The following is a 26,054-nucleotide window of genomic DNA, read 5'->3' on the forward strand; positions in this document are numbered from 1 at the left end:
CTCTACCCTTTTCTGATACTTTTAATTTGAAGAGAGCAATTGCTCCAGATTCCACATCCCATTAGTATGCAGTTTCAATAAAGCAGGTCATGGAATCGCCCTTCCTAGACATTTTAAAGAAAAAGACAAATATTTGCCTGGAATCCTAGGAAACCTTTAAGATCCCTTCCAGCCATATGATGCTATAACTCAAGTATTTAATAATGCTGGAGTGTATAACATCTACACTTACTGACAGACTACAGGAAGTGTGAGTCCCCAGGCCTTTAAGTAGTTGACTCAGGAAAGTAAACCGGCAGGTGTGCAGGGCTGGTCCCCAAGGTCACACACAGGTCTGGTGTTCTCTGACCCTGGATGCTCTGACCTGAGGTAGGTCACCTGAAAGAGCCCCAGTGTTCCCACCTGTAAAATCAGAATTCCTTCTACCTTCTTTGAGCACTTATCTTGAGGATTTATTTGAAATCAACAAAGGAACAAGATTGATTTCATGCACTTTTCAGAGCCATGAGGATTTTGTAATTCCTCTCTGGGTTTGAGAACCATGAGCTGGGAGGAAATCCAAGAGGTGATCTAGTGCAGAACCCTCCTTCGGGGAGGTGGCGCCCCAAAGCTGCAGAAGACCAGCCTGCAGCCCTGTGGGGACTGGAAGCTCTTTCCTGTTTTACATGCAGCCCGATTTCAGTGTGAAGAGAGAAAAAGACATTATTGCTTGTGTTCATGTGATTAAGGTTAACACATTCTTCAAAAGACCAAACATGGGAGAAAAGGGGAGGGAAGCCTAGCTAACCAGCAAACAAGCGGCACTTAATCAAAACATACTGGAATCAGGAGACAGGAGGAAACATTCTATGTTCATTGCAATGTCTAGATTTTTTGTATAACCATGCAGGCCAAATGGCCCAGATATGTACCCCAGGGGTCAGGCGGCTGGCCCACCCTTCACTTTTTGGCTATCATTCAGGAGCAAACATTTATATTATCCTCCGGCCACCTGTACAGTAACTACAGTCTATTAGAGGCTTCTGCCTGGGATGTTCCATCCAGAAGGAATGGGATGAACTTGGCCTAAGTGCAGGAGGCTGTCTGCTACTTACCCTGGGGTGCTTATGGCCCAAACCCAGCTCATGCTGAAAGCAATTCACCTCACAGCAGGGGTCCTGGACAACTACAGAGAGAATGGCAGCTGCTAATCACTGCTTTTCTCTGGTCTTAAATGCCTGATGAGAGAATGTTCTAGGACCTCTGAAAGAGGGGGGATGCGACCATGGGAATTGTAGGGAGTGGATGTTATGCGCATGGCCGTTCTGTGGCGCAGGATGGCAGAAGGAAAAGCACTCGCAGCAGATGCGTGAGTTGAAGGTAGGAGATTTTAGAGATTATTGTTAGTAGGACCAGAGACCCACCTGTCAGGAATGATATCTCGCCTGGATGACGGAAAGCTTGGCCAACCCACAGCTGGCCAAAAGAAACCCAACTGGCAGGACAGGGCCTCCAAACTGTACAAGATCAGGACTACAAAGAAGTTGAGGCACACTGGTGGTTTCACCTAGATGGCAACCTCAAGGGGGCTGGCAGAGTTCTTAGGGCTGGAGTGAAGGGCTCAGGCACCAGCCTGGCCTTCATGCCCAACTGACATCTCTGTCCAAGGGCAGGGACAGCTGATCAACCATGCCTCTGACCTGTGCAATGGCATAATCCGAGTTGTTGGTCGCCTGCATGCCTTCATTTCCACTGATCCCCACTCCCACATGGGCTGTCTGGATCATCCCGACATCATTGGCACCGTCCCCGATGGCGAGGGTGATGGCCTTTACTCGCTTCTTAACCACGTCTACCACCTCAGACTTCTGCAGAGGAGACACTCTGTAAGAGAAGAAAGAGGAGTTATGACTATATTGATCTTTCCAGAGGAAACAGCTGTAATCTACATTTAGCTGCATTAAAAGGGCAGTCATTGGACAATTTCCAAATTCAATACATACGTTTTATGTTCGTGTGCAAAGGAGCTTTCAGAAAACAGTAGCATGTGGCTTTCAAGTATTTGCCAACTTCACAGATGAAATACACAATTCAAAACTAACTTAAAACACAGCCCACTTGTAATCACTCTGCTCAGTGGGAGCCGTACATGCAAGCACCCCAGGGGCACCTGTGCCCTCCCAAAAGATACAGGCAGTGAAGCTGGTTACAGAGGCCTTAGGAAATGTCTTCTCAGCAAATCAGAAAACTAGCACAGACCCCATGTTTGCTTCGGTGTACATCATTCACAACCTAGGGCTGGCAAGAGAATTTTCCATAAAATCTGCTCTCACAGAAGGGAAAATAAGTTGGCAGAGCTTGAGAGCTGCAGAAAGAGGGCTAGAGTAAGAGGGAAAAAAAAGACTTCTCCAACTCCACCCCAGAGACACAGACAGTGTTTGAAAGGCAGCCAAGGTAGAGGATTTAAGAAGGGGACTCCTAGGGGTGGACCATCTACTGAGGCTGAACTGTGGCAGCTGAGTCCAAAGGAGAGGGCAGAGCAGCCTCTGCCTAAGAGGGGTTGTTTCCCCAAGGAATCAAGAAGGTGGTCTATTTTCATAAGCCCTTAAGTCCTCTGGCAAGAAGACCCAGTATAAATCTATGGTGTCTAAAGCACAGCAACACTGATTATATGAAGTGTTTGTTCCAAGTATAAGATCAGAACTATAATAACAAAATAAAACTACGAGGACCTCAGGACTGACTTATTTTTATTTTAAATTCTGAATTGCTAAGCTGATTTGCGAAATTAACTGAATCACTATAACACACACATACACACAGGCACACACGCACATACACACACACACGCACACAAAGTAAGTGACCTTTCTGGGTTTCCCAGAGGTACCAGTTGCAGCCACATATGGACTGGACTTAAAAACTAGAATAGACACTCACAGACCTTCCCAGTAGAACTCTGAGCTCTTATATGGCCAACCCACAAAAATGCTTGTTTCCAAAAGAAAACAAATTTTACCAACTCTGGAAAGAAATGTGTTTGGTGAGACATGAAGCTGAATTTAAAGCACAGGTACTCTGAAAGCCATAGCTCAGTTACAAAGAAATAAAAATTAGCAAGTTAGAAAAAGGCCTTAGAAGCCATGCTGTATGATCTAATACCTCTTCTGTCATTTTCACAGGGATTTTCAATAATAGGATTTTATAGCCTCCTGGGGTAGTTGCAACCACAAAAAATTATTATTATTACTTTTTTATTGTTGATAAGCATTTAAAAAGTACTAATTCTGCCCTCTGGGCCAGACTGGAACAAATATAAACTTTTCTTTCAAATAGTAGGGAAGTGAAAATATAAAGACACCTATCACATCTTTCCTCCCACAGTTAAGTTTCTGCTGGCTAAATAATCCCAGGTCCTTCAACCATTATTTAATAGGCACGCTTCAGAACTTAAAAATAGCTCCCAAGTGTGAGCTTCTAGACAGCTGAGAGCAGAACAGAATCATCAGCTCCCTGGTAGCAGGCGCTAGACTGACCTTCATGTAGCTTAAAATGAAATTACTGAGAGCTTTACTATTATTTATCATTCAGCTTCCTGTCAGCTAAATGTAAGCAAGTTTAACACACAGGGATATAAGATGTATCTATTCCCTCCAAGTTTGAGCAACTGGCACTTGGAGACAAGGGCTCTCTCTCATTAAGTGGTAGATTGGCAGGCACAGCTCACAATTCTAATTTGCTATGCAAATGTGATTTCCCATTTTATTTTTGAACTCAATAGAAGCAGAGATCAAATATAGGATGGAGAAAATGACCTAGGCTTCAAAATGGAAGAACTGTGTATTACTTTTGCCTGTGCCCATACAAACTATGTCAACAGGGAAAACAAATTTTATCAGTCCTTGTCTTTTCATCAATGAAATGGAGAAAATGAGAACCACCCACTCATCATATGGTTGTGGTGTATTTATGTGAAACCATACTATTTCCTAGCAAGTGCAAAACAAATGTTATCTCCTACCCCACTTTCCAAACCTCAGTCATTGGAATAAAACAAAAAGGACACATCTGAGAATTGCATGCCATCTCACCCATGGTTCCCAAACTGTGTGTATAGGTGTCCTGGGGTACTATAGGGGGGAATTATAAATTTTCAAGGTAAATAGAGTAATATCTCTTAGATAGTGGTACAAATAATAGCTCTAAGTAGCCCATAGTCTCAACATTAGATCATGCTACATTCTTTTGCATGATATATCTTTGTGAAGCTCAGTTTTCATGGTTGCTATGATAAAAAGCAAATACACTGTGAAAAAAAATCAATATAAAACAGGAAATAAGAGAGGCAGCAAACACTCTTACTCCAAGGTTTGAGCAGTTGTACAGTGCTCGGCAGGTGTACGCTACCTTATAATTGGTAAGTGATTATGATTATTTGAGAATGAAAGAAAATAAGTATTATTTCTTTCATTTAAGTGCATTATTGTTTCGAATGTTCGCTAAGATGTTAGGACATAAATACTCCTTGACTTGTTTGATCTTGCCTGCTTAATAGTTAGAAATTGTTCAGTTTTACTTTTGGACTAGGGGCTTTGCAAAGGAATTACTGAGACATTGGGCTACAGAGAATCTGAGAACCTCTGCATTAATCACTTCTCTCCATGATTACATTAATCACTCTTCAAGTACAATTATTCATCCACTGAAGTGGACTTCACCTAATGGTGCCATCATTTAGTCTCCAACTCTTCTGCATCCACGAAGATATCACAAGAGACCATGGAACAGTTCTTTAAACAGCACTGGGCTGGTCTGAGGCTGCAACTCCTTGAGATTCTATAAGCCACCCAAGTACTCAAGCAAGCTGGCCTCTTCATCAGCAAACCTGAAGTGGTCTGGAAAGAAAGGGAACCCAGGGAGCAGGAGCCCGCGGGCAGGAAGCTCAGCCACATGGACACAGTGCTATGGGAGGCTCGAAGCGTTGTGGTGATGGAAGAGGGAAGTTGCTAAACAAATTCAAGGTTTTCTTTGAGGTTAAAGTTGTTGCTTTTATGTTAGGGGGTTTAGCAATAAGCCAACCAACACAAGACAAGTAGCAAGTCAAATACAGCCACTATGTTTGCCACTTTGGGATTTGGGTCTCAAGAAAGTCGAGTCAAGCCATGATTCTGATGACTTAAAATACAATCTTTGAAAGTCCAATAGGTGCCTTTTCTCCAAAAGCAAAAATAAAGAAAAAGCCTGACTTGGTATATAACCTAAGTCATATCCCTGTGTTTTAGAAGCATGAGATTCTCATCAAGGATTTTATGTCCTCAACTGTAGTGCCTTGAGAAAACATAATTCTAGCACACACTAGGGGCTCACAACAGATGTCAAATAGCTATTTCTACAGAACCAAATAGGCACCATAAAGCTTCAGCTGTACATACTATTTTATATGCCAAGTTACCACAAAGCACAAAATAGCTCTTCTAAAATCTTAATTTGTGACCTGGAATCACATGCCACACATAATAAGTATTCCCAGCATATAATACATCCAACCTATAAAGTAAGGATTCCCATCCACATCTGAGCCAACTGTGTCTTAGGACACTACTATACCATATATTGGTGAATTACAAATAGAAATAGAAATTCCAAGATCTTCAGTCAACTAGAGAGATACTCTACCCACTTTTCTTTTCATTAACACATTAGATTCTAAAGTAAAAAAATAAGTTTTCTTTTTGAAACTTTCAAACAAAAATTCAGTATTCTGGAGTGTCTCATTCATGGGATATGACTTCCTGAAATTTTAAAACTCACTTTCTAAAGGTATTTCAAATATAACACTGAAAGATAACTATTGGTAACTGATTTTATAAGATTAATGATCATGTACTAATTTATCTGATTTATAAAAGCCCTGGTCTCAGAGTGAGTTTTTAAATTCTGATCTTGCAATATCATTTGAACAAAGTCCTTTCTCTTTTCAGAGCTCAGCTGCCCTCATTTGTCAAAAGAGGGGCTGGGCCTCCAATACTGATATATAAACTGAGCTCATCTGAGCCAGGGAAGTCAAAAGAACTCTGCTCAGAGGTACCCAAGAGAACTCCAACCAGAGCCACAACTCTTGCTAATTAGCCAGATTCACTACATCCACTAATTGGACTTCAAAACTTCTTTATTCCAAATAGACAGTCCTCATGATTAAACAAGAGATTTGAAGACCACTGGCCTAGATCATTGAGCCTCAAATTCTAAGTGAGCATCAAACTATCTAGAGAGCTTATAAAACTACAGATTCTGATTCAGGAAGTCTAAAGTGGCCAGCAATGGCCTGGACAAGACCGCAACTTCTCTCCTGTTGAAATGTTGTTTTGTTTTTGTTTTGTTTTTAAATATATCTTTATTGATTTCAGAGAAAGGAAAGGAGAGGGAGAGAGAGAGATAGAAACATCAATGATGCGAGAGTCATTGATTGGCTCCAGCCCACAAACCGGGCATGTGCCCTGACCGGGAATCAAACCCCGATCTCCTGGATCCTAGGTCGACCCTCAACTGCTGAGCCACGCCTGGCCAGGCTTGTTGAAATGTTTTGACTGGCTAAGCTTATATTTCCATAGCACAGGATACATGCAAAATTTTCACAGAGTGACATTTAACAATTAAGTAACAGAAACACTGAATTTTGTCTTCTTCTTTCAAGCTTTGCATATATAGGTTCTTTTCTGCTTTAAACTCACACTAGTAAGTACAAATTTAGGTTGGGATTTCATTTAAGACAGTCTTCCACTCTGAGTATCTCACATAAGAGGGTAAAAGGGGAAAATACTAACCAGAATAAGATATACAGGACTCCATAAGTTTTTTTAATGATGCAGAAACCAACATACATGATTTCATTTGTGAAAGTGTCAATCTTCCTGTTAACTGAAAGATGATATCCTTATGAAAGATATTCCTTTTGATTAAAAAACATTGATATAACATACTGTAGTTTATTTCTTATAGCAGTCCATGATCCAAAATGTTTGAAAAGTTGCAGCAGCTTAAAAAAATCTCATAATTAAAATGCCGAAGGTTAAAGATAAAGAGAGAATCTTAAAGGCACCAAGAGAAAAGCAGTTAGTTACATACAAGGGAACTCCCATAAAGCTGTTAGCTGATTTCTCAAGAGAAACTTTGCAGGGCAGAAGGGAGTGGCAAGAAATATTCAAAGTGATGAAAAGCAAGGGCCTACAACCAAGATTACCCAGCAAAGCTATCATTTAGAATTGAAGGTCAGACAAAGAGCTTCACAGACAAGACGAAGCTAAAGGAGTTCATCACCACCAAACCAATATTATATGAAATGTTGAAGGGTCTTCTTTAAGAAGAAGCTAATGAACAAAATAAACTGATGAACAAAATAGACTCAGAGACACTGAAGCATGCAAGAGACTGATGTATTTCAGAGGGAAGGGGGGGGGGCGGGAAGAGATTAACCAAAGAACTTATATGCATATATGCATAACCCATGGACACAGACAATAGAATGGTGAAGGCCTGGGAAGTGGGTGGGAGCTGGGTGGAGGGGATCAATGGGGGAAAAAGGGACATTTGCAATATTTTCAACAATAAAGATAAATTTTAAAAAAAGAGTTTGTAGATATATAAACACCTAAAACCTAAAAACAATTAAGTTAAACTATCCTATGTATCTGTCTAGTAAGTGTGCCATTGGCTGACCAACGCCCGCTTGTTCTGAGTCTTGTGCTCTTTCTTTTGATGCATTTAGTGCACTGGTGCAGGGCCAGTGGTCCAGGCCTTCTGGACAGTTAAGCCCTCTGGAGCATCCTACACCTGTGCTCTGACTCAAAATATTTGACTCTCTCAAATTTCATCTCATGTCTCAGCTTTTGGTACATTTCACTGGAGCCCCAAGCTCCAAAAGCAAATAATTTTAGCAGCTTGGGGTAGTCCTTAGAGCATAGTCGCAGACGTGAGACTGAGGGGTGGGGCGGCAGGAGGAATAAGGGTGAGTCTAGGTGAACCCATCAGGTAGCTTATGTGTAGGCACAAAGAAGTGAAATTTAGGCTCAATCATTCAATGGTTCTAAAGCAGACATAGATGCTCCCTCATTACAAAAACTTACACACAGAGAGGAGCTATATTGTACACGAGGAAGCCACTGAGACAGTGCCTCAGAAAGGTGCAACAACTATAGAAGTTGTTCAGGTTTTATTTCAAGGGCTGCAGGGCCTGACCAGGAGCAGCCTCACAAAGGTGAGGACTCAAGTAGAACACATTCGAAACAGCAGAATGAGTGCTTGCAGAGAAAGTACAACCCATGAGATAACGGGCCTGAGAGCGCAGCCCCATTACCTAGTCATCCCATGAGCAACATGCACACACATTCAGGGATATGCATTTCTAGCTTTGGTTGCTTCCGCAGGGAAGGGTTCTATCCTATCCCAGCATTTCCTCTAAAGATTAGGTTATGAAAACCCTCCTGTAGAAGCACCTCTCTCAATCCTTAAAAATTTCAACACTGCACTTGACTGGTTTCCTACAAAGTTGCTATTCTTTCCCTAATGCCATCAGCTGTCTCATAAAAGGGCAGGCAGGATGACAAAGCACAAGGGGACAGCATGCACTACCAACATTTCAGGAATTGATCCTAAAATTATTTAATAGATTTATTTATTTCTATAAGCTATTTATTCAGTGTGATTGATTATATCCCTTATGTGGGATATGTTTGTCTCTCTAACCTTCACCTTCCTTCTGTTCCTATCCATCCCTTTCTTTACCCGAAACTGACCCTCAATGCCAATCCAGTGACATTCAATAAATGGTGACCAAAATCATGAACCTAAGGCTAAATTTCATCTCTAAGCACAGCTATATATAAAACAGGAAAAAGTACAGTTCCACTTAAACAAAAATACATTAACTTCCATATAAATAACCGACCTAGAAACATGCTATCAGTGTGCAACTGTGAAAGACTGCTTCCACCTGTAGATGGGGAGCAGGAAAGCAATACAAAAATGATCGGACACCTCTATAAGACTAAATTTATCATGTGTAGAAAATAGTTTAAAAACACCCCACTTTTCCTGTGATTTAGGGATGGGCACTGCAAATTTCCTGATCAAACATACCAGTGTTCTTGACTCTATTCTAGTAATATCCTTAAAAATGTTATAGGATTATTACAGGCTTTTTGTGGCAGCTCTTAGTGACATAGAGCTTGCAACAACCTTTGCCTTCACATGGCTCTTTCCTGGGAAGGGCTAGCATCTAAGCCTGGTCTTTTTATTTCCCCAGGCTCTTCTGATCACAATGCTTTGACTATTGTAAGCCAAGAGCTAGCTCTTGTGTATCATCTTGCACAAGCACTATGAGGGCTTAACAGACACGGGCTTACCAAGTCTTTACAAATGGTCTCACGGATGTCAGGTGATGCAAATCATCCAACCAAGTCTTTATATTTAAGCACCTTACCATGTATTTGCTCTTTGCACAATGATTTAAGTCTAAAATCACATCTTTCACAATCTCAAATACCTCGGTACCTTTGTACTATTAATGACTATTCAACACAGTGTCTAGTAGAATAAGCATTTAACTTATTAATGAATGGACCTGTATCTCATTATCAGTGATAAAAATTTGCATGAAACAACCATGAACACTCATGTTACCCTGTGAAATGCAGGTCAATATGCCACAGCTTTTGTTGAGAAACTAATCTAAGAGCTCAGATGTACCGATGACATTCTTTATTTTGGTAAGATGAAACATGCATGCTTTGATAACATTCCCTGTGTTTTACCACTATCAGCCATAAGGCTGTCTCCCTATGATTACACTGAAGGTTGGACGCATGCTACTGGCACAAAGCGATGAAGCCTGGCTATGCCAGGTAAGGCGAGAAGCAGGAAGCTGTACTATCATCATGCTTTATATCTTGATAGTGCAATTCTATGATCACTTTAGAAATTTAACATATATATATATATATATATGTTTGGGCCTATATTAAATTCAAACTTAAGAAAGCTTCAAATCCATGGAATCCTATTAGTATGAAGATTATTTTTAACATGGCATAGGTATTCATTTTTCAAAAATGCTAAGGTTAAATATGTCTACATTCCAGAATACACTCTTTAGGTAGGACTCAAATTTCAAAAACAGGAGCTGAGCTCTCCTTCACACTCTACCAAAAAGGGGGAGGAGAGGGGAGAGGGAAGAAAAGGGAGAGAGAGATGAGAGAGGAGAAAAGAGGGGGGAGGGGGGAGATGGAGGGAAGGGGGAGGGAGGAGGCTGTGATAGGAGAGAACATGAGAACTTTTAAAAAATACTACTTATATAAATTTGCCACTATAACAATTTACTACAATTACTACTAATAATTTTCATGTTGTTTAAAAGGTTCATTTAACCTATCTGATATTTAATAACAATATAAATCTTGAAGGGGTCCTGATTATCTCAGTCACACACACACACACACACACACACACACACACGGCACAAAACCTTGGCTTGATTCTCCTTTTTGAACTGACCTTGGGGAAAAATCTTGCTGGTGTTTTAATAAGTTCTCTGTACTTTTAATAAGTACTCTGTACTTTCACCTTGAATGTACTACCCAGAGCTTAAAAATAAACAATTCTAAGACAGATATTCTTATAATCTGAAGTCACTCTTATATGGCTTCTAAATCTCGATTTCAAACTCTAAAAATTTCCTCAACAAACAAGACTTTCAAAGAGAAGGAACCCTAACAACGAATTTGGGGATGAGGCAATATATTTATCACCCATCTTCCTTGCTACAGGCCTGGTGCCTGCCTTCACCGTCCTATGATCGCTCTCTTCTATCCAACTGTCATGCAGTTGTGAGTCAAGAGGGAACTTGATATCCTTTATTAACCGAACAAAAACCTTATAACCTGATCCTGTGCTGTGGCCATAAATGCTGTCTGTGCAGCTGAGGCTCTGAGAGTCACTCTCAGAAAAAGGGAGGACACCCTGTCTGCTCAAGATCGGTTTACTCCGCAGCAGAGAAAGGGGCCACTTTGAAATGAGTATACCCTGCTTGGGGGATCAGAATTTATGCTTCTGTACTTGTGTCTATGACAATGTTATCACATGTCCAGGAAACAGAGCAAACAAAGTGGCACTCAGACAGGAGTATAGCTTCTGAAAACCTACCATCTCCACTGAATGATGTAGAATATACTAAGATCTGGGCAACTACATTTAATGCCAACATTTAATAGGTTGTATGTTGTGAATTACATACTGTTTTATATTCACTGAAATCCACTGGTTATAGTCTGTTTCTTCCTGTACTAGGCTGAAAAGAATGGAGCAGTCTAGGAAGGCTGGGATTTAAATAAAAGATATTAGATCCTTCTGTTCCCAAGCTGAGACAGGGATTAGAATAACACTTTTAAATACCTTAATGTTTTTAGCACAAAAAGCATTAATATGATACTCTGTTTCCTTGAAATGCTTTATTAAGGTCACCAAGACCCTCTCAGGAGTGTCTGCCTGCCTTGAAGTGAACATACATTTATTGTTCTCCACTGCAAATTTCACTAGTATTGCAAAACAGCTGCCTGGCCTCTGCTGCGGGGAAGGTGGGAACAGGAAACAGAACCAAGAGGAAAGCTGAGAAGTGTTTGAGTTTTGACATTTCAGAGCAAGCTTATGGCTCCTTCAGGACCAGGCATCATGAGCTCATGCACCACTGAAAATTGATGACAACCAAGATGCCTAATAGAATGATTTTAATTAGACCTGCCCTTTACCTGTCACCTGTGCCTGGAACAAAGGTCCATCTGACTACCAATCCAATAAATAAGCCACTGTCCTCTGGAAAAAGTGGGGCAGTCTGTGCACCTCCAACCTTCAACCCAGTCCTAATCCTAACCACCAAGAGCCCTACGAGCCTTGGGGATGGCCGTGGCCAGCACCACATGCACTCATACCTGGGTAGTTAGTTCATAGATTAATGCAGCTCTTTTTTTTTTTTTTTTTTTTTTTTAATTTGAGAGTGGAATTTGTTGGGTGGGAATGGAGGTAAGTTAGACAAAGCTCTTTCTTCCAAATTGCATCCACCCCTTCTCAAACCTTGAGTTTGTAATTAACAAGCAATGCGTGTTGATCTGAATAGCAGGAAATGATAATGCTTTTTAATTCCATATATGTAAAACTGTTTAAACAAAGAGATACATTTGTAAAAGCCCACAGAATGTACAACTAGGAATAAGCCTTTACATAAACTCTGGACTCTGGGTGATAATGATGTGTCAGTGTAGGTTCACCGACTGTAGCAAATGTGCACTGTGGTGGGGCTGCTGATAATGCGGAGGGTCTGAGTGAGTGTGGACGGGCAGGGCTGGGGCTATAAGGGAAATCTCTGTACCTTCCCCTCAGTTTTGCTGTGAGTCTAAAACTGTTCTAAAAATTAGCCTATTTGGGGAGAACCAGTCTAGAAAGAGAACATGAAAATGACACCTCATGATTTCATATGTCTGCTAAAGTTCTGGAGAATGACAGAGAAAGATAGACAGACATCAGGCAAAGGGGCAGGAGGTTCCGGCGGTGGCGGGATGAGTATGGGCACAGTGATCCGCCACATGAGAGTCTGCGTAAAGAGACCCCAGGAGTCCCAATACACTGTACCCGCAGATTAAATAAACTGTAACAGCCAATTACAACGGTAGTCCATCCACTGGAAAGCTGAATTGGTAACTTGCTCTTCTGACCGATTAAGACCATCATAATGGCACAAAGTCCGGTCTGAAATGCAGTTAGCTATGTACTCTGTCTCCATAACTAGGCTATGAAGCTATCTGGTGTTAGGGATTTGTTTTACTCTTTAAATTCCATAGCACCAAACACAATAGGTAACAAACAAATGTTTGTTGAATTACCTGTTTTTTAATGATTTTTTAAAATGTTAAACACAGCTCTCTACCTACTCCTTCTTAATTATAATTGTGTCAATTTCAGGTTCAAGAACACGCTAACAGGTGACATGAATAATGATCATATTGCAGCTTGATCAAAGAAAGTGAGAGAGTGAAAGTATTTGTTCATTACAACTCCTGTTCAGAGAAGCCCATGTCTGAACCCTTAAGTCCACCTGGTAGCTATACTTTTCAGAGTAATTAATAGGTGGACAGACATGGGTATCAGGCTACCACCTATTCTAAGTAACAACATGACCTAAAAATCAAGTTTGCTATTTATGTGGTTTGATCGGCAGGGTCGATGCTGCCAACACCGGCCTGGTTCACCTTGGCTGACAGCTGCAGCGAACCAGTGCGTGAGACCACGCAGCCCTCAGGACAGACAGCCTAACACTGAGCTTAGGAAGGAGATCAAGCCCGGGGCTAGCTAGATATGCAATCACTTGGGTTAGGGCCCCTACAAGAGGGGAGTTCGAATGAAGAAAGTTCCAGCGAAGATACTTGAGGAAAGGTTCTTACGAGCACATACAACAGGGTCTCCTAGCTTTATGCAGAGGTTTTTCTCATCCTGTAAAAGTTTTGAAATACAATGGAGAAGGTGAGAAATGCCTAGAGAGTACCTTGTAATTATACCCAGCCTGTGGCTGAAAATGGGAGTCATCGACCAAACTGAAGGCAAACTAAGGGAATGTAACCAGAGAGGCTAACGCATTGTCATAGCAAGCAAAGCTCCAGCGGACATCCTCTCTCCTTCACTCATACACACGTTGCATGCGTGAGCATACATAGTATCTCATGAAAATGAATTGGCATACACTATAGATAGAATCTAAAGAAGCGATATCTTTCATGTTATAAATTTTTTCAAGCAGTGTAACAAAAATGACCTATCACTCACTCAGATCAGAGTGACCCAGTTTCCAAGGCAAAGTGACAAGGGCATGCCAGGCCTTCGCTTGGGCTCCAGTGATACAAAGGAGATAAAAGCATGCTCTGTGACCAAAGAAACTACAGATATGGTTTTTCTCTTTTTATCAAGTGACCAACACCTGGAGTTGTACAAGATAGAACCAGGTTCTGTGACCTGGGGTTGAAGGTGATAATAACCGACATGTGGGGAAAGCCTTTATGATCCTGTGGGTTAAGAAAATTCCACTCTTCCTCCAACAGGTCCCCCCATCCCTTTGAGAGTCCATTCGCTTCCCTCTAAGGTTTTAGTGTGCTCACTGTTACAGCTGTGAACGAGGGAGGAAATAACTCAGATGATGACCATGTGTAAACATGAACAAGGAGGAGTGGTGGGGAATGCTTAAGGGAGAGGAATCAAAAGATAGGGTATAAATGGGATCCGTGCCTCCATTTATCCAGATGTACTACCTCCCTTGTTCTGCTGCTTCTCCTCTGTGACCACCAATGAGAATTCCAATGTTCTTTAAGCCTTAAAGCTATAGTGCTTTTTTAAAAAAAAGGAACACTTCATGAATTTGTCATCCTTAAGCAGGTGCTGCTCAAGTGAGCATTAAAACCTAAGTCAAAGGCAAAATATGAGACTAGATAATACAGGAACTGATTTAGCACATGCTATTTCTTCATCAGTAACTGGGTTAATGCCTCCCACGCACTGGTTTATTTATTTGTTTATTTTTTATTTTTTTTTTAGAGAGAGAGAGGAAGGGGGGGAGAAATAAACATTTATTGTTACACTTATTTATGCATTCATTGGCTGCTTCTTGTATGTGCCCTGACAGGAGATCGAACCTGCAACCTTGGCATATTGGAACGATGCTCTAACCAACTGAGCTACCCAGCCAGGCCTGCACTGACTAATTTAATCCTTACTACAACTCTGAGAAATAGGTATTATTCTGACCACCCCATGGGTGAGAAAACTAAGCTCAGAAAGGTCAACACCATGTCCCAATGGCCACAGAAACCTAACAGGTAGCCAAGACAGGACCTAAACACAGTTGTCTCAGTCCAGGGTCTGCATGCTCAACCACCTGCTACACTCTTGCCTATTGTAGAAACAACCATTTGGATGCTTTGCTGAGCAATCAGGCCAGGCTGGGCGGGGGGACAGCACACAGGCTAGAGATCTTCTAGTCCCAATACTGTTAGAACACAGCAAGGTCACCTTGTCCCCCAATTCTCAGCTTTCTGCTTGGAATTTGGGGATGGCACCACTGCCATCTGCCTCACAAGATAGTTAAGAAGACCAAATACATCATAAAGGTGGACATGCATTTTAAAAGGCAGGAAAGAAAAATATATATCTTAGTTTCTACCTGAATCTTAGATCAAGTGGTAAGCACCATTCATCACTTCTCCATGGAGGACACCATCCAGGCTCTGAGCTGAAAATATTCTTCCCCCAGGAGGTGCTGGATCTTAGGATCTTTAGGATGAAGATGGGATGAGAACCAGCAGGAGAAGAACATTGTGGTTGACGCGTCTCTGTTTGCATTTGTCATCCCTTCTCTTAAAGTTCTGTATTGAATTGTTTCCATGCATAATTTTATATGATTTCTTTATATGCTAACCCATTAAATTATATATATTCACACTAATATTCATATACACTAAATATGAATATATGTAAACACAAGATTGCAAGTTCTTGCAGAGTAAAGAGTATGTCTTCAGTTTTTAATTGTCCATACACCTGATAAAGTGCTTGGCATACAGGGCTGTTGCTAATTTTACCTATGTGAATTGAAGTGCAGAAACAATGGGAGCAGTTCCGGTACATGCGAGAGGGAAATGGCATGCGTGGAAGGTTGGAACAGAGAGCAAATGATGAACAAAGAAAGAACTTTGTCACTGTCAGCACACCTTTCTCAGTGGCTTTGTCCTTGGGTGAAGTTGGGAGCTGACACAAGGAAGGCCTGCCTCTGGCGTTGGAACTGTAACAATATCAGAGGTTTTCTCAAGTGATTAGAACTGTATAATTAGCCCGATGTGTCCTCACACCCTAAAACAATGTCCACTGTTCACTGGAATAAATTACAAACACGAAAAACATGCAACCATCACAGGCATGACCTCACCTCAAGCAACACCAAACACGGAGGACTAATGTTTTTTCATTCATATACTTACTCTCATCTCCAAAGGTAAAACAGAAAAGCCAATACCCAAATTGGGGCCCCATCAATATAAGTGGAAGTCTATCATCAGTTTCATTCTTTTTAAAGCAGCAAATAGAGAGAAATTGATATAAAAATATTTTTAAAAGCCTGCCTAACTATGTAAAATGACACCAGAGAAGCCAAAAACAGAACTACCCACTGTAAGAGTTAACATTTTCAGTGAGCCTAAAATCCTAATGCAATCTGTAATTATTCCCTTACACCATAGATAATCTATTGGTATAGCCAAAAAAAAAAAAAGAATCTAAAAAGTACTTCACCTCTGAAATGATGATGAAAAATTATGAAGAGAAATGAACTTAAAATTTGAATTTGTTCTTTATATTTGATGTGAATAATTTTAAGAGATAAGACCTCTCTGCCTCCTTTCTGACATCAGGCAGTTCTCCAGGACCTTCTTACTTACATGGGGTTTTATTTGAATACAAACCTCTGTGTAGAGCTCTTCTAAAATTGAATACATTAATTTTTAGTCAAAGGAAATGATTTTCCAACATTATTGGAAAGACAGTTTTGATTGGTTTCCAAGAAGCTAGCTGCAGCCCATTAAGTCATATTACTAAAAACTCAAAAAAAAAAAAAAATCACTTAGGGTTTTCTCCATTCGAAATGTCTAAAAGTTGAAGTTTTTGTGAGAAGCAAACAGAAGGCCATTGCTTGCTGGAAAGATAATGGTTGATGGGTCTAGGCAGCCGGCACGGTAATGAGCTCCTTCTGTTTGACTTGCCCACTGACATTCCTGAGCCGCAGAAGCAGCCGCCAGGGCCAGTGAGTTTAATAAGGCACCGATGCTCGTTGTCAGTTTTTATTGCACATTTTGGGACTCTTTATCAGCACATTGCGTAGTTTAGGTCATTAGTAGAACAAAGAAAAATATATTAAGCAGTCCAACTCTACAGATTGCAGCAAACTAGCCAACCAATATAAATGTGCGGGGCAATTAAATGCGATGTGGAGAGATAGCCTAATGCCTCTGAGGTGCTGCGGCGATAAGACGGGGCCATCAATCGTGGCTGAGTCAGGCGGTATCTGCAGCTCTTGGGATAAGTCACACGGACGTGGTGCTAAGTGAAAGGGGACCAATTGCTTTTCAAGTCCTTGAGTGATAAAGGAGAGAAAGATACACACAAATGTTGGTTTAATGCACTTTAATGGTAATTAGGAAATAGCTATTTTATATTTCTTCCAGATGCTACGTTAACTAAGGAAGGAGATTTCTCCTTAGCTCTGGGGGCGAAGTTTTGACACAGGTGGCGTTTCTCTTTTGCGTGCACACCCACTCACCAAGCACCAGGGGAAAGGAGACAGTCACACAGGCAGAGCTGCTTCATTCCAGAGCACTGCCTCACGACTTTCCTCATGGCCACAGGTCTCTAAGAGAGAAACTGGGAGACGACATGACGGACGTGGAGAGGCCGTCCCTCTCTACTGACGGTCATTGTCCCTCTGTGTACCCACACGAAGACCAGCACTACAGCCATTGTTTCACATAACCCCAGTGGTCTCCTCCATGCCTGGTGCGTGGCTGGCACTCATAATATTTGTGGACAGACCTACCTCACTAGAATGAGAGTCCCCAAACTTACAGCTGCACATGCTCTAGTCTATAAAGAAGACAGAGTATTGTATTCATTACAGGGGAGGGAAGTGAACAACCGCACACCCCAGAGCGTCTGGCCAACATTCGTGCGAACCAGCGCTGAGCTGGGCGCTGAATAAGCTAGAAATGGTTTTATAAATGCGTGGGGGTCGAGACTGAGGGGCAGCTGGGAGACCACACACCACGAGTGCTATCGCTTGGTTTGTGGGCTCCCCACGTACATCAGCCAGGTCTGTCTGTGGTTCCACGTCCCAGATTTACCTGCTGTTTTGGCCCACTGAGTGTTCTTGGACGTGCTGCGGCCAGTGGGCCTAGCATTGCTTTGAATAGCGGTGCCGCAAGTTCACTGCTTCCCCAGGCCTGGTCTGTCCCACGGGAGGGTCCCGGGACCCCACAGCGAGCCAGACCCCGTCCCTGCCCCAGATCCCCACTCTCCAATAAGGGAGGTTCGAGTGGTTTACACACTCCCCCCGCCAGGTGGAAAGTGAAGGCTGCAGCACACAGCAGTTCAGCCAAAGACAAGCGGAGGGCGGTGAGTCAAGAGGAGCCTGGGGAAAAGTCACAGCGGCCTGCGTCTGAGTTAGTTCGGGAAGAACGGACGGAGATGGTGCGCCGAGCAGGCCAGGAACAGTTCAAGCAAAGGGAACGGTCTGGGCAGGTTTGGCAAAGACTGAAAATACATCATGGACTAAGAATACACAGGGTCGATGCAGGCACAAGCAAGGAGCCGCTGCACTGCCCGTGGACAGATAGTGCCACGCTTAATTCTGAACAGTCTACTTCAACCCAGGAACTGGGGCCAAAAAAGTAAGTGGGTAAGCAGACAAGGTGACAGGCAGGGCGCTGTCCTAGGGGCACTGTTCTTAGCATCGCGCCATTGAGAATGCTGCGGATCTACAATGTGCCCGCTCGGAAAGGGACATGCGTTCGCCGTGCTGCTCACTGAGGAAAGCAAGTTGTAAGGCTGCACGCCCCGCGCGCTCGCATGCAGAGGTAAAGCTCGGGGAGGAACATCTGAGAAAGCGCTTATCTCTGAATAGAATGGATTTACGTGTATTATTCCTTCACTTGGTTCTCTCTGTTTCACAGCATTGACATGTATAACTTTTGTAATGATAAAGCAAATAAGTTCTTAAAAAAACAAGCTGATGAAATATCCTTCGAGGCCTTTTGCTCAATTCCATACTCCTCTTTAAAGCCTTTTATGACCACCTTTGTCGCAGACTGCAGCCACTTGAATCATGCTACACTATATGATATTTATATTCTCATAGAGAGATGTCTGAGTTTTCCAAATACAAAGTACATAAAAAGTCCTCAAAAACAAGATGCTGGCATTTCTTTGCACTGTGCCTCTATGCCTCATGCCTCTCGTATGCCTCTCGTATTTCTATCACTCCTTTTTTTTTAAACCTTAACCAAGGACATGTTTTTATTGATTTTTAGAGGGAGAGGAAGAGAGAGAGAGAGAGAGAGAGAGAGAGAGAGAGAGAAACATCAATGTGAGAGTGAAACACTGACCGTTTGCTTCCCGAATGCACCCCGACACTGGGGATTGAACCCACAACCTGTGTATGTGACCTGACCGGGGATTGAATCTGTGACCTTTCAGTGCACAGGATGATGCTCCAACCAAATGAGCCACAGCGGCCAGGGCTGGGCATAATTGTTTACAGATACTCTCAGGTTCACTAAGCATCTCTGGACGAAGTTGAATTCAAAATAAGCCAAGGGTGTGGGAGGTTCACTTACTTTCAAACAACCACAGAGAAGGTTGTAAGAGAATCAGGAAACCCTCCCAATGAATCACGTTTACACAATAAGCTAGGTGACACCATGAAAAGGTGGCGTTTGTACCCTGAAAACAGCAGTACGGCTGCAAGCTCACGGTCACACTCATAGTTAACTTATGATGGCTGGTAAGTTAGGTGTATCAATGCATTTTCGACTTCACAGTATTTTCATTATGATGAGTTTATCTGGATGTAACCCCATCATAAGTCGAGGAGCATCTGTACACTGTGTTGCAGTAAAAAACTCTCCAGTTTTAAACCCTGGACAAATGGAACCACAAATTCTCAGGCTTTAAAATGGAAAGGTTGCTACTATGTTACTTTACTGAACTATTAATGTAATCCCAAAAAGATTTCTATTTTTTTCCCAAGCAACTCTTTCAAAATAGAAATTTTACATATACAAATATCTCTTTACATCGAAATAATTACTTTTAACGTAAACATAAACGTCAATGCTTAGAAACTAAGGAGACAATATTATAGTTATCTTAAGTAATTCATTCTTCTTAATAGTGACCAGAACATCTTGTTTTAATTTCCTTTTTACATTTAAAGAAAATCTGGACAAACACAGTGGTTTGCTGCCTCCATTCCTTTGTCTCCCTGCAGCATTGCTCTGCTCAAAGGTGAATCTGCCCGCAGCACTCTCTTAAATTTCTCAGTGGTCCCCTCCAGGAACAAGCCTGAGCTTAGTAAATCACCATTCAACAGGCTTCCTGATCAAGTTTTGGCTACTATCTTGATTGTGGTGGTGGTTTCACAGTGTTTGCATATGTTCAAACTTATCAAATGGCACATATTAAATGTGTGCAGGTTTTGTATATGAGTTACACTTTAAAAATACATAATAATCTGTTTTGTTTGTTCATTTATTTTATTTTTAGATTCCACATAGAAATGGAATCACATGGTATTTGTCTTTCTCTGTCTGATATACTTCATTTAGCATAATACCCTCTACATCCATCCATGCTGTCACAAAAGATTTCATTCTTTTTCATGGCTGAGTAATATTCCATTGTAGCTATGTACCACAACTTTTTTATCCATTTGTCTATCAATGAACACTTAGGTTGCTTCCATATCTTGCCTATTGTAAATAATTCTGCAATGATAACTATATATGGTGTCAGATGGGTACTAAACTTACCAAATGATCATTTCATAAACATCTAATCACTACGTTGCACATCTGAAACTAATATAATATTACTTGTCAACTGTAATTAAGAAATAAAATTTTAAAAATATATAAAAGAGTCTGTTTTATTCCATCCACACTTCTGCTGCCCTGCTTTTTTTCCCTGGCAAAATCTCCTTCAACTCCCCAGCTTCCTGTCTCCCCTCAGCTACCTTCGACTCCATTTTGAAGACCTGATGTCACCTCCTCCTTAGAAGGGTCTCCTCTGACATTTATCCCCATCTAAGGCACTCCTTCCATGCCACCAGCCTAATTCTCACTCTTCCTTAGTAAACCTCACTCAGAATACTCACCCCATTACCCCAAAATGACCAGTTATGTGTCTGGCTTCTTCGTGGGACTAATTCCTGGAAGGCAAAGACTATTTTCTTTTGTATCCTCAGTGCCTAGTACAATGCTGGGCACAAATAGTGCCAAAAGTGTCAACTTTTATCTAATGGAAGAAAAACCAACAAACATAAGGATGCACAATTTCATGTTAATAAAAACTAATCTTATACTACATCTCATTTTGTGTTAAAATTTCATTGTCCTGTAATGGTCAACTTTGGTTGCTATACATATTTTAGCTTTCAAGCTTTATAAAAATGTTGGCACAAGACCAAACTGGGTCCCCTTATTTTGATCTCCATGTCCTACTATCGAAATGCCTACGGTACGTATTTGCAGTGATGATGGTGGGGGTGGTTCTTCACAAATACTAAAAACATTAAAATAAAAAGAGGAAAAAAAGAATTTGAAAAAGGCTATAACCCAAACCAGAATAACTGCTAATACAAACAGGCCCCTTCCCAAATGTAAGCGGCCACAAGTAATGGCTCCCCTCAAAGCAGCCGCAGTGATACTGTTTACTCTCCATTTGGGGCTTAAAAGCGTTTTAGTTGATGAACAGGCCCTGAAGCAGAAACATCTAAACTCATGCTAATGCCCAGCAGAGCAGTAACTTCTTTTGATTAATTTACCAGCACTGAAAGCACAGAAAGAGATCAAACCCAGTTCTGTCCTGAACAATTAAACAAGCAGGCGGTGCCTCCAGGACGGTGTATGTCAGGATGAAAGCTGGATGGGGTCGAATGAAAAAACAACAAATATCTTACATTGATTAATGCTTATAGGATTTTTCCCCCTTAAATGTCATAACATTTCATTCAATGGTCAAACCAAGGAGTTCATATAACATTTAAAACTGAAAAAAGTTCCAAAAGCTTAAGAAAAGTCAGATGTGTAGCAAGGAGAAAAATCAGGTCAGTTCTAAAGAACTTTCAAAACAGTTTGGCAGAACTCTGACCAGTTTATTGAAAGATCTTCAATATGAAATAGCACAGGAAAAATCTTATCGCCTCCTTCTGTCGAAAAATAATTTGTCTACTATGACTGAAATTTTCTTCATTGAAAGTATTTAGCTCATTCACAATTTCAATATTATCTGTATATACTACTTTGAAAACATAGAGCTAAAACAATGTATCTCTACTTAATTTTTTAAAAATTGGAATTTAAACCAAACTGGCTCCAAATCAGAATGAACTACATATAAATATTAATAAATAACCCTTATAGATTTTCTGAATGATTAGCTGAATCTGTTTTTTAAATTCAATGAATCTCTTTATAATAATACTAACTTACACACTTGCAGGAAAATATCTGAACAAATACAGCTAAAAATGCCAGCTTACTGAAACGTCAAAATGTGCTCATTTTATATTCCCAAGGAACATATTTTAGGTTATATAACATTATTTTCACAAATTTACTGGTGTGTTTTTGGGCTGCTCACTACTAGTCTTCCCTAATCTGTAAAGTGGGGACGATGAAGCCTTGGAGGATTTTTGGATGAGATGAAACAGCATTATACATGAATCTTTAGCCTCTACCATATTCCACCCCCCCACACACACACTATACTGGTCAGTCGAGACCAGACTCCTGCAGAGCACTCCCCTCTCTCTACTTAGACTGCATCCCCATGTGGCTAACACGCCTTCCGGGGGCTTCCCAGACCCCACTGTATCTTAAGGGCTCCTTCCCAAGCAGCCTTAAGGGCCGAGGTTGCTCTGCAAGGCTTTCTGGTATGTGGAGAACATTATGATACCCTCTACTGCTTCTGCCAAAAAAGGAAAATAGAATCCCTTTATATTTTTAAACTATTATGTGGAGAGACCACAAAAATTTGGGAATGAAAAACTGAAAATCGACTCTTCCACTGACCTTCCCACATTCTGCCCTCGATGAAGACATATGAGCCCAAAGAGCACGGACATACGGGCATATCTCCTGCTGAAGCACCGCGGCTCGGCCGGGGCTGATCCCTTCCTACCACTAACAGATAAAACCAGGGGCTGTAGATGAGTCGGTATCAGTTTCTACTGACGCCTATTTCTGACTTCTCATATGTGTGCAGAAAGATAAAAATTTGCTATGCTACGTTCTTTCAAAGACAATGACATCCTCCCTCATTAAAAAATAATTTAAGAACTCTTGGGTGAGATCAGGAAATGCAAGAAAGGAGAGTCCCATTTTAGAGGAAGCAAAGGAGCAGAGGGGAGGACACAGGATCCTCGCTGGGCTCCAGGATTCTCCCAGATGGAGCTATACGCATCCTACCCAAGAGGTTCTGTTCACAAGGGTATTTTGAAAGAACAGGTAGAAAATCTGGAGATGATACTACAATGTTTAGACTATAATAAAAGAAAAAATACCTATGAATTATTCCACCCTGAATTTGACTCTGGTTGTAAGATGAGGCTCTCACTCCAACCTGTTTATACACAGTTTAATCTTAAAAATGCACTTCTTGCTAAAGGCTCTTCAGCTGGAATTGTGAGACCTTCAGCTGTTGAGGGAGCACTTTGCTGCCTTGTCGTTGTTGCTGAGCAAAGACTATGTGTGTACAGGGAGGAAATGGGCTGGCGATGCTTCCTGTCTATACCCAATTGTCAGACCGCCAAAGAGTGAACAGGGAACATAACAGACGCAGCCAGGGTTCATTTTTTTCTAACTAAAATGTGATTTCACAAATATTTGAGCACCTATAGTATACAAAGTGACCTCAAATACTTTTCCACAAAAAGAAACCATTTCATGTACAAAAAAACCTTTTAGAGTCCTTCCAAGTTCAAATTCAAATTCTTTTAACAGCCTCATTCTAAGGAACTTCATTTGCTTGTGTGTTGGAGTCACTCTTCTCATTTCCCAAGTTAAATAACCAGTGAGAGACCCACGCCAAGTCATCTGTCTGCTTGAAGTTCATGCTGGTGCACACATTCCCATAGAAGCCGGAGCGCTCTGAACGTGTCTGCCCTGTTCTCACTGGGGTTTTTATTTGTTTTTAAGTTTTTAGTGGTGAGTTGGCTTTATCATTAGTTCATTGAGAATGCCAGTTTCATTCAGCTGGAAAAATGATTAATATGAATTATGTCATCCAGATTTTTAAGTCTTTTCTGAAAAGCATCATTTGCAATGGGGAATCTCTTGTGTACTGAATACCATTTTGGCAAAGGCTCACTGCAGAAAAATGGGAAGTCAGCCCCCAAAGGTATCTGGAGTATGGTGAGAACCAAAGACGGTACAAATACGGCTGGATTTAGTCAGTCTCATGCTTGCCAATCTGTCAAAACCAGGGAGATCTATTCCTAAACCATTTTTCTTTTACCAAAATATCCTTTTGGGCACCAGAAATATTACATTTCTAGGAAACTGGACTAGAGGATGAGATTCTGGTGTGTGTTTCTTAGTTGCTTAAAAAAAAACTCTTTAACAAAAAGCATTAAAAATTCTACTAACATTAGAAATGAATACTGGCGCTTATTTCATTCATGAAATATTACTGTCATTCCTTCAATATTACCTTATCTTTATAACAACAATATCTTAGCTAAATTCATATCACTCTCCATGTAAACACTCCACTCCAGTATGTCCCCAGTCCCCAGGAAAATTCCATGCTCAGTCACAGAGCAGGATGTAGAGTCAAGAGCATAGGTGGACTTCGAACAAACCAAAGACACACTCTGAGTTCTCATGAGACGATCCTGAAAATGATGCCAAGTCAAATGCATGCATCTCATGTCCAGTTTTTGTAACTCAAACAAGATATAAATAAAGTTAACTGTACAATTGACTTTAAATTCTAGGCTGGGTCCCATGTCACCAAGCATGCCACTTCTATTGGCTTGCAGCGTAATGCACATGACTTGTCATATTACCTCCTGAAAACAAGTGGGAAGGTGAGTTACACACCATCAGCACTCCCACCAAATCCCTAAAACTCCAAAGCCAAGTCAGAAGAGGTGGGTCTGCTCTAGTGTCAATCATGACAACCAAAATCACTGCAGTTTTCTCAAAAGGTGTTAATTTCCCCTCCCCTCAGATTTATTGCAATATATCTGACATACAACATTATGTAAGTCTAGGTATGCACTTCTGTTGATTTGAAACACATAAAATGATAACCACCACAGCATGAGCTAACTCTTACTTAGTGGAGAAAACATTTAGGATATATTTTAGCAACCCTGGAGTATATAAAACAATATTATTAACTACAATCACCATGTTGTATATTAGATCCCAGAACTTATTCACCTTATAACTAACTGTAAGTGGGTGCTCTCTGATACCCCCCCCCCCCCCGGCCCTGGTAACCACCATTCTAGTCTTTGTTGCTATGAATTTGGCTTTTTTATATTACACATATAAGAGATATCATACGGTATTTGTCTTTGACTTATAATTTCACTTTCATTATCTGTAGGACATGGTAACATATTCTTTGAAAATATATCTAAGATCTTTTCCTCTGAAAATGTAACCTGTGTCAAATTAGCAAAGTTGAGAAAACTGCAGTATCTCTCCTGGATGAAAGCACTTTAATTTCACAGCATGTCTATAACAAGTTTTTTTTTCTCTCTCTCTACAAACACTGTCTGAGACAGGTTGCTCTCACCACAGTGGCTTTGAGATTTCTAACCAATGTCATATAATAAGGACATAGCTGAGCTAAGACCCACAGTGCCATCTCAACCTAATTATCAGCCCACATTAACTCCTAATTATTAACGTCATTGGTGTAACTGAAATTAGCTCACAGTCTCAAAATATGGAACCATGTGGATAAAAATGAAGTTCTCCCCTACCCTAGTCATTCTGAAAGAAGGAAAGTTCATTCAAATGAAACATGCAAACACACCTGCAGCTCCCACTGCCAGTAGCATATCTGACCCCGTAAACCGGCCTATTTGGGTAGTTAGAGGGAGCCTCATGGAGAGGGACACACACATGGGAGGAAGGAAAAACAAGAGGGCGAATGCAAGTATCACGGTGACAAAACAGAAAAGAACGGAGAAAAACACTCATAGTTTC

General features: G+C 41.1%; 1 protein-coding gene across 3 annotated transcripts in view; it reads right to left on the reverse strand.

Moving 5' to 3' along the window:
• ATP8A2 (ATPase phospholipid transporting 8A2) overlaps positions 1-26,054 on the reverse strand; it is a 515,363-nt gene that overhangs the window by 197,655 nt on the left and 291,654 nt on the right. For all 3 annotated transcript variants that reach the window (XM_081130125.1, XM_081130126.1, XM_081130127.1), the window contains exon 26: positions 1,680-1,863. In XM_081130125.1, the coding sequence (XP_080986251.1) occupies positions 1,680-1,863 (184 nt within the window). The remainder of the gene's footprint in view (positions 1-1,679; positions 1,864-26,054) is intronic.

The sequence above is a fragment of the Miniopterus schreibersii genome (genome assembly GCF_964146895.1).
Source record: "Miniopterus schreibersii genome assembly, chromosome: 2".
NCBI lineage: Eukaryota > Metazoa > Chordata > Mammalia > Chiroptera > Miniopteridae > Miniopterus > Miniopterus schreibersii.